General features: G+C 35.5%; 1 protein-coding gene and 1 non-coding gene across 2 annotated transcripts; both read right to left on the reverse strand.

Annotated features, from left to right (window-relative positions):
- Positions 1-6,245: 6,245 nt before the first annotated feature.
- Positions 6,246-6,319, reverse strand: Trnan-guu (transfer RNA asparagine (anticodon GUU)). The gene has a single exon. It is a non-coding gene; the product is annotated as a tRNA-Asn (tRNA).
- A 1,033-nt stretch (positions 6,320-7,352) lies between these two features.
- Positions 7,353-9,870, reverse strand: LOC134236883 (exonuclease V-like). Its single transcript, XM_062719038.1, has 3 exons — positions 9,756-9,870; positions 8,720-9,031; positions 7,353-8,259 (listed from the first exon to the last, which is right to left on the reverse strand). Exons 1-3 carry the CDS (start codon positions 9,853-9,855, stop codon positions 7,502-7,504), a joined length of 1,170 nt encoding a protein of 389 aa, XP_062575022.1. The 5' UTR covers positions 9,856-9,870; the 3' UTR covers positions 7,353-7,501.
- Positions 9,871-10,214: the final 344 nt, after the last annotated feature.

A 10,214-nucleotide genomic window follows, 5' to 3' on the forward strand; every position in this document is an offset into this window, starting at 1 on the left:
TCTATCTCTGTGCTCCAAATCCAATCCTGTTTGGTTGAAAACCAAGGGAGTTAAAGCTGTTTAAAGTTTCAGCCAATCAGATTGCAGCGCACGTACACGCATGTGTATGCATGTGCATGGTGACCATACCTTCTTGTAGAAGTCCATTATATCTATCTATGTTCCAAATCCCATCCTGTTTGGTTGAAAACCGAGGGAGTTATAGCTATTTAAAGTTTCAGCCAATCAGATTGCAGTGCACGTGCATACACATGTTTTCATGATAATTGCTATATATCTTGTTGTAAGATATGGTAATACATGACTATGTTCAAAATTTCAAAGGATTTCGTCAAAAAACAAGAAAGATATTGAGACTTTAGTTTCAGCCAATCAGAGCAAAGCGCACGTGCATGCGCGTGAGATCTTGCTATTTTGACCATGTCATCTTGTCTATGCTACTAATATATCATTACAATATGAGTTTCAACGCATTTCATCAAAAATTGAGAAAGTAAGTCTATATCAATTATATTGATCATTTCTTGTGTTGCACGTGCGCGCTCTTGCAAGCACGTGCGCGCAAAATGACCTTGACTAGGCAAATCTACATAACATGTCTACTAACCCTAAAAAGGTTTTACCTACATCGGATGAACAGTTTACAAGATCATTCCCGGACAAAAAAGTACCCAGGAAGAAGAAGAAGAAAAATAATAATAACTAGAACGATCTCGTTGCGAGCAACGAGAGGTCTTCCGTCCCATTCTGAAATAAAATGCAAAAAATCTAGCAGAAAAAGTCATAAAAAAAAAATCGGACATTCGGGGGAGCGAACCCGGGTCGCTCGCGTGACAATCCAATGCGTTAACCATTCGGCCATTGAAAACACCGCTTCAAAATTTTAAATGCAAATATCTCGAGATAGGCTTTTTTGATTCTAAAACAAATTACATATAACGCATTCGCAAATGAGTCTCTATTTAAATTATTAACATCACAAAAAAATATTGAATAACAAAAAAGTTGGAAAATTGCATTTTTTAAATACCCTTCCGGTACAAACCGGAAGTACTGACGACGCACAAAAAGACGATTCCGCAAACCACAAAGTCATGATCTATCATCTCCAATTAGTCTCCAGTTCATATACTCAGCCATTTTCGATAAAAAGGGGCGACAAAATTGCATTTTAAAATCAGGAAATTGGCCATAACTTGGAACCGGAATCGTATTTTCCAAATTTTCCTTCAAAAGTAACAACTTCATATTACAACACATATTCTGTGAAAGTTTCGTTGCAAACCGCTGAATAGTTCTCGAGAAATCGCCTGCACAAAATTTTGTCAAAAAAAAGAATAATAATAATAAGAATAATAATAATAATAATAAGAAACAATAGAATCACTATAAGGTCTTCCGTGAAGACGGAAGACCTTAACTAGTGCTAATTGTAACGGGGACCGTTACAGATGTTCCCCAAACGCTCCCCATCTCCCTTTTGGTGCCATATTCCCTGTAAGCTTCATTAAATAAGACAAACTTTATGCATTTGAGACTTTAACAACGTTTACCCAGAAGGGTACAAATTTCATTCAAATTTAGCACTGCACGCGTGCGCATGTGAATGCATGTGCGTAATGACCATATCATCTTTTCTACACAATCTGTATACTTTAATATACTAAATATTAAAGTATTTAATCCAAAAGTATTAAAGAATGTATTTTTGATTTTATTCATTTCACGTGCACGCACGTGCATACATGAGCATGGTGACATACCTTCCTGTAGAAGTCCATTACATCTATCTATGTTCTAAATCCCACTCCGTTTGGTTGAAAACCAAGGGAGTTATAGATGATTAAAGTTTCAGCCAATCAGATTGCAGCGTACGTTCACGCATGTGTATTGATGTGCATGGTGATCATACCTTCTTGTAGAAGTCCATTATATCTATGTTCCAAATCTCATCCTGTTTAATTGAAAACTAAGGGAGTTATAGCTATTTAAAATCAGATTGCTGCGCACGTTCACGCACGTGTATGGATGTGCATGGTGACCATACCTTCTTGTAGAAAAATATTATATCTATCTATGTTCCAAATCACATCCTGTTTGGTTGAAAACCAAGGGAGTTATAGCTATTTAAAGTTTCAGCCAATCAGATTGCAGCGCACGTGCATGCACGTGTTTTCATGATAATTTTTATATATCATTTTGTAGGATATCCTAATGCATGGCTATGTTCAAAATTTCAAAAGATTTCATCAAAAAACAAGAAAGATATTGAGACTTTAGTTTCAGCCAATCAGAGCGAAGCGCACGTGCATGCGCGTGAGATCTTTCTATTTTGACCATGTCTTATTGTCTATGCTACTAATATATCCTTCTATTATGAGTTTCAAAGCATTTCATCAAAAATGTAAAAAGTTACGCCGATATCAACTAAATCGTCATTTTTCGTGTTGCACGTGCGCGCTCTTGCAAGCACGTGCGCGCAAAATGACCTTTGTTCGGCAAATCTACATAACATGTCTACTGACCCTAAAAACATTTTACCTTACTCGGATGTGTAGTTTACAAGATCACTCGAGGACAAAATTTTCCCAGGAATAATAATAATAATAATAATAATAACTAGTGCTAATTGTAACGGGAACCGTTACAGATGTTCCCCAAACGCTCCCCAACTCCCTTTTGGTGCCATATTCCCTGTAAGCCTTATTAAATAAGACAACATCTGTGCATTTTTGACTTTAAAAAATCTTTTCCCAAAAGGATACCAATTATATTCAAATTTAAACATTGCACGCGTGCACATGTGAATGCACGTGCATAATGATCATATAATCTTGTCTACACTATCTATATATTTAAATATACTTTATATTAAAGCATTTAGTCCAGAAGTATTAAAAATCACTCATTCAAGTGTATTTTTAATTTCACTCGTTCCAAATGCACGCACGTGCGTGCACGTGCATGATGACCATACCTTCTTGTTAGAGGCCCTTATATCTATCTATGTTCTAAATCCCATCCTGTTTGGTTGAAAGCCAAGGGAGTTATAGCCATTTCAAGTTTCAGCCAATCAGATTGCAGCACACGTGCATCCACGTGATTTCAAGATTTTTTTCCTAAATCATATTGTAGAATATCCTAATGCAGGACTATGTTTTAAATTTCAAAGCATTTCATCAGAAATCAAAGGAGATATAGCCATTTAAAGTTTCAGCCAATCAGATTGCAGCACACGTGCATGCGCGTGATTTCTTGAAATTTTTTATATATCATATTGCAGGATGTCCTAATGCATGACTATGTTTTAAATTTCAAAGCATTTCGTCAAAAAACAAAGGAGATATAGCCATTTAAAGTTTCAGCCAATCAGATTGCAGCGCACGTGCATGCGCGTTATTTCATGAAATTTTTTCCATATCATGTTGTAGGATACCCTAATTCAAGACAATGTTAAAAATTTCAAAGCATTTCGTCGGAAAACAAAAGAGATATTGAGATTTCTATTTCAGCCAATCAGAGCAAGGCGCACGTGCATGCGCGTGAGTTCGTGCTAATTTGACAGTGTCATATTATTAACACTATTAATATATCCTTATGTAATGAGTTTCAAAGCATTTCATCAAAAAATGTAAAAGTTATAGCTATATTAAGTATATCAGTCAATTCACTCATTTCACGCGCATGCACGTGCAGGCGTATGCGCGCAAAATGACCTTCGTTCCGCACACCTACACTACACACCTATTAACCCTAAAAAGGTTTTAGGTCAGTTGGGTGAACAGTTTCTGAGAACACTCGCGGACAAAAAAGTACCGGAGAACAAATAAGAAAAAAAATAATAATAATAATAATAACTAGAAACGATCTCGAGAGGTCTTCCGTCCGATTCTGAAATAAAAAACGAAAAATCTAGCTGAAAAAGTCATAAAAAAATATCGGTCACACGGGGGATCGAACCCGGGTCGCCCGCGTGTAAATCCAACGCGCTAACCATTGCGCCATCGAGAACGCCGCTTCAAATTTTTAAATTCGAATATCTCGAGATTGGCTTTTTCGTTTTTAAAACAAATTACACATTTTGCATTCTATAAAGAGTCTTTATTACCCCTATTAAAATCAAAGAAAAATAATGAAAAACAAAAAAGTTGAAAATTTTGACTTTTTTAATTCGCTTCCGGTAGCGACCGGAAGTACTGACGACACACGAAAAGGACATTCCGCATATCTAGAAGTCATGCCCTATGTTCTCCAACAAGTCTCCAGTTCATATCTTTAGTAGTTCTTTAGATCTCGAACTGACAAAATTTCATTTTAAAATCAGAAAAATGGCCATAACTTGGCACCGGAAGCGAATTGTTCCAAAATTCTTCCAAATGTAACAATGGCATATGAGGGCGCATCATCCCTGAAAGTTTGATGAAAAACGGATGAATAGTTCTCGAGATATCGCGTGCACAAAATTTGTCTAAAAAATAAGAATAATAATAATAATAACTAGGGCTAATTGTAACGGGGACCGTTACAGATGTTCCCCAAACGCTCCCCAACTCCCTTTTGGTGCCATATTCCCTGTAAGCTCTATTAAATAAGACATACTTTATGCAATTTAGACAAACAACGTTTTCCAAGAAGAATACAAAATATATTTAAATCTTAGCATTGCACACGTGCTCATGTGAATGCATGTGCGTAATGACCATTTCATCTTGTATACACTATCTATATATTTTAATATACTTAATATCAAAGCATTTAATCCAGAAGTATTAAAAAATACACTCATTTAAGCGTATTTTTAATTTTACTCATTTCACGTGCACGTACGTGCAAGCATGTGCATGATGACCATACCTTCTTGTAGGAGTTCATTTTGTCTATCTATATTCTAAATCCCATCCTGTTTGGTTGAAAAACAAGGGAGTTATAACCATTTAAAGTTTAAGCCAATCAGATTTCTTCACACGTGCATGCGCGTGTTTTCATGATAATTGTTATATATCCTATTGTAGGACATCCTAAAGTATGCCTATGTTTTAAATTTCATCGCATTTCGTCAAAAAACAGAAAAGATACTGAGATTTTTGTTTCAGCCAATCAGAGCAAAGCGCACGTGCATGCATGTGCATGATGACCATACCTTCTTGTAGGAGTTCATTAAGTCTGTCTATATTCTAAATCCCATCCTGTTTGGTTGAAAAACAAGGTAGTAATAGCCATTTAAAGTTTTAGCCAATCAGATTGCAGCGCACGTGCATGCGCGTGTTTTCATGACAACTGTTATATATCATATTGTAGGACATACTAAAGTATGCCGATGTTTTAAATTTCATAGCATTTGGTCAAAAAACAGAAAAGATATTGAGATTTTTGTTTCAGCCAATCAGCGCGAAGCGCACGTGCATGCGCGTGAGTTCGTGCTAATTTGACAGTTTCACGTTATCTACACTATCAAGATATCTTTATATAATGAGTTTCAAATCATTTCATTAAAAAATGTAAAAGTTATAGCTATATTAAGTATATCAGTCATTTCACTCTAATCACGCGCACGCACGTGCATGCGTATGCGCGCAAAATGACCTTCGTTCCGCACACCTACACTACACACCTATTAACCCTAAAAAGGTTTTAGCTCAGTTGGGTGAACAGTTTCTGAGAACACTCGCGGACAAAAAAGTACCGGAGAACAAAGAAGAAAAAAAAGAATAATAATAATAATAATAATAAGAAACCGAGTAAAAACAATATGTTCCCAAACTTCGTTTGGGGAACATAATAATAATAAGAAACAGTAGAATCACTATAAGGTCTTCCGTGAAGACGGAAGACCTTAATAAGAAACAGAGTAAAAACAATATGTTCCCAAACTCCGTTTGGGGAACATAATAATAATAAGAAGAAGAAACAGAGTAAAAACAATATGTTCCCCAACTTCGTTTGGGGAACATAATAAGAAACAGAGTAAAAACAATATGTTCCCCAACTTCGTTTGGGGAACATAATAATAATAAGAAACAGTAGAATCACTATAAGGTCTTCCGTGAAGACGGAAGACCTTAATAAGAAACAGAGTAAAAACAATATGTTCCCAAACTCCGTTTGGGGAACATAATAATAATAAGAAGAAGAAACAGAGTAAAAACAATATGTTCCCCAACTTCGTTTGGGGAACATAATAAGAAACAGAGTAAAAACAATATGTTCCCCAACTTCGTTTGGGGAACATAATAAAAGTAACCCATCGTCCCTGGGTGGGCTCGAACCACCAACCTTTCGGTTAACAGCCGAACGCGCTAACCGATTGCGCCACAGAGACAGGTGATCGCTAATCTAAAATTGAAACGACAAAATAACTAGACATTTGCTTACAGGTGTAGTTGGCCATGTGTAATTTCACCCGTTGATCAGGTATATAATCGAGCTCATACAATCCAAAAATTAATCTTGAACAGTTTTTGAAATTTGTTACAATTTATTTTTTTTTTCCTTACTTGTAATTGTGAAAGAAGATTACAAATTTAGTGAGTTAATTGTTTTTTGTTTTTTTTTTATTTCAGTGTTAGGATGTTTTGTGAACCATTTTCAAAATTCTCGGGATTTATTTTTTTTCAACAAGACATATCACTCTTAGATACACAGCAAACACATTGAAAATAATTCGTTTTTTTTCTAATTATCATGATTATGTTGTTATAATTTGTTCCAGAGATAGACCTTTTTGAAAGATTATTTTCAAGGTGTAAACTCTTTTGTTTATATTTTTATCAATCTTTTATATCATATTTTATTCTTGATGATAAATCTTCGGGAAAGAAATAACCCTCTGAAATTCAAAAATCTAAACACATCTGTTTCATATTTAGATGCCTTAAAGAAGTTAATGGTAACCTGACAACAAAACATATTGATAAAGGTGATGACTTCAACTTTTCCATCATCAACTCCCCTTATTTATTTAGCACAATGCCCTTATTACATGCATGTTGATCGAGTTTATGTCTCGAGCTCACAGTTGGTTTGATACGCAAGAATATGATAGACAAACAAGTTGAAACAATAATTTCAACAGTCTTACTTAAAGTCAACATTTTGCACGTACTATGGACAATAAAATGTCATTGTCAGCAAAAATAATAGCACAGGAGTTAGCGTACCGATCAATTTTACCGATTTTTTTTTAGTAAACAAAAAAAATACATATCTTTAGTAATACAATGTAATACCTTTACGTATTTTTTTTCTTTACTAAAAATTTCGGCAAAAAATAATTGGTGCGCGAACTCCTGTGGTTTATAGCTATGATGATTCTACCACTTTTAAATACAAAACTTCAGATCCCTTGGGGAAAAAAAATGGGGAAACGTCGAACAAATTTCAATTTGGCAACACTACATGCATGCATAACAGGACTAAACCAATTAGGAGCATGAAACTGTTCATGAAATAAGATTTATTGCATATGTAGTAAGATGAATTAAAGATTGAATGTCCCTCCACTTTACGTGTTGCTTCTATTTGATTGTTTGTTTCTAAGTTTACATTCCTCTGCCTTCTTTTTTCTCCAGTCACAAACAGAATTGAAGTCACATCTCTGACATTTCCACGCCTCTTCTATCTCCACTCCCATCGCTTCTCTGTTCCCTCTCCAGAACTCCAGGTACTGCTTATACAATCGAGAAATCTCACTGACGTCATATTGCACTTCCACGTGATTTATCGTCTGCTTTGATTCCTGGTGCACATATTCAATGAGTATTTGATTAATACAGGTTAGAGTCTGAATCTTATGAAAAATGAGATCCATCAAATCACTGAGGTTCTTAACCACCACGAATTGCTTCTCAGCATGTTCCTTGATGGCGTCTCCAAGTTCCTTGAACAGGTCAATCCGTAACGAGGACGCCATGAAATCTTTTGAAACTTGTCCCTTCACGAGATCATCAAACAAAGTTTTATACAACATAACCTGAAAGTTGTGTTGTTTTCTTTGAGCCTTGGGAGGTAAGCTTAACGACTGGCGTGTTTTCAGTTCCAGTAAGTCGATGGTGTAGTTCGAAGGATCGAATCGGAGCTCGTCAATTAGTCCCACCACAAAGATATTCTCTCCAAATGGATTCCCAAATACAGGTACTTCCCTCGCTACTTTACCTCCGTGAAGAAAAGTGACCAAAGCCGAGTGCAGGTTTAACATTTTAATTGCCCATATATCCTCACTAGACTGCACCTCAACCTTAACTATATCATGAGTCGCTAATTCTGAAAGTAGGAAAATCACAGAATTTAAGCATACTTATCATTCAAAACAATAACTTAACTGTTTTAAAATGTTCATTAATTTAATAAATCCAGGGCTTTTGATTTGGCCAAAAAAATATATTCGCTTAAACTTTTAAAGACATTTGAAAATTCCCTCTTTCAAAGCAATGTTCTACAGTAAATCTACATGCTACTCTGCACTTGCAGATAATTTTAAAGAGATAATTGGCTAGATGCTGTAATTAATCCTACATGTACTATCAACCAGTGGCTTCTCTTGAAGGAAATGAAATAGTAACATACGCACAACAAACTTATGAATCAGATTGTAAATTTTTTTGTAAAACATCTTTCTCTATTTTTTACTAGATTTCCAAATCGTATCGCCAGATTTATCACTGTTTCGTCAGTTTTTATAACTGCTGGGTTTGAGATCTTTCTATTTTTGATACGGTGTTACCTCTTGCCAGGTGAAGGTCAGTTCCAGCCGTCATTACGGGATTCTCCTCAGCTATGGTGGGTATTGTAAATGTGTAATACAGCTGCTGCTCACACCAACTCTGTCGTGTAAAATCTGTCACCCATAAATACCCGGGCCGGAACTTCTCTAAAGGAGACATATTTGTATCATTGGTAAAGTCTGGTTTGCTGTCTATAATTTTACTTATAACTGAAGTCGGTGCTTTTTCCTCGTTTCCCTTGTCACCTGACGTCATAGGACTGGGTCCTTTCTCGCCTGATATTCCAGAATGGCCGACTGCACTGACATTTTCTGTTTAATAATAAAACAAGCACATTATCTCTCGAGGTTTGTGATAGTAAGTGTTTTTAACCCCATTGATATATAACTCAATTTAATGAGTAACTTAATTCTAGAAATCTATCCATACTTTAAGGAACTACTAGTATGACCCTTCTGCTCTAAATTTTACAAAAAATTTCCCTATACTGATTTTCATCAAGAGCTCCAGAACAAGAATTTGATTGATTGATTGATTGTGTGTTGTTTTGCGTCCCTCTCGAGATTTTTCACTCATATGGAGACGTCACCACTAGCCGGTGCAAATTTTGGCTTCTACTTGGCACTTTTATACATGGCAATTGAACAGGCAGGGATCTTTTTCGAGTCAGCACCTACTGCGACACGGGACCTCGGTTTATACGGTCTCATCCGTAGGACCGGTCTCCACGTCCCACTGTGGAATTCGAACCCGCGAAGTAAGGATCAACTCCTTACTTCGTGACTCTAGAACAAACGCTCTAACCACTGCGGCTTTTAAATTTGATTCAAATGAAAAACAATATGAGAGGTATGAAGCGTTCTTTTTTAATGTCTGACCATGATACCAGGAAATTTTATCAATGAGAATAGGAATTTTTTTATCGCAACAGAAAATACGTTATGTTTTTTTTTCTCTCTCATCAGAGGGTCAGTTCCCTTTCACTGGCCCTGGCTCTGGACTAATGTACCTGTAATATAAAACAAAGGAGCTTACCAGTAGTACTTTTGGTTGTCGGAGAATCATCCCATTCAGAGAACATCTCTGTCAAAACGCTTTCTTCAAAGATGAAAGTCTCCTGTGATGGAGAGCCCATTTCTCTTTTTCTGCTTTATTTCAAATACATGGACTTATAGTTTTTACAATATATTCCTGTAATGAAAAGAGAATTCGATGTCATATTTTTTTCAGTACCTAATATAAGGATGCATATTACATAAACTTAAACCAAAATTGATGCTGGATAATTTATTATTTTTTTTCCTATATATTTCATTGAAAACAACATTTCGTAAAATCACTTGAAACGGTGACATTTCCTGACAGATTTTACCACAAATTTCTTGATAAAGAAATTCGATGTTATATTTGATAAAAACAATATTTTTTTTTACTAAAAAAAAAAAATTGTAATTCAAGTACGACATGAAAAATGAATTCATATACACAATATGA

This window comes from Saccostrea cucullata, unplaced genomic scaffold (assembly GCF_032062105.1).
Source record: "Saccostrea cucullata isolate Sc308-1 unplaced genomic scaffold, CSIRO_AGI_Scuc_v1 ctg3526, whole genome shotgun sequence".
Classification (NCBI taxonomy): Eukaryota; Metazoa; Mollusca; class Bivalvia; order Ostreida; family Ostreidae; genus Saccostrea; species Saccostrea cuccullata.

Excerpts from the sequence above, each read along its gene's own strand:
- LOC134236883 (XM_062719038.1), bottom strand. The coding sequence starts at position 9,855 with ATGGGCTCTCCATCACAGGAGACTTTCATCTTTGAAGAAAGCGTTTTG. Across the intron at positions 9,032-9,755 it reads GACAACCAAAAGTACTACTG|AAAATGTCAGTGCAGTCGGC; the intron begins GTAAGCTCCTTT and ends ATTATTAAACAG. Across the intron at positions 8,260-8,719 it reads TGACCTTCACCTGGCAAGAG|AATTAGCGACTCATGATATA; the intron begins GTAACACCGTAT and ends TCCTACTTTCAG.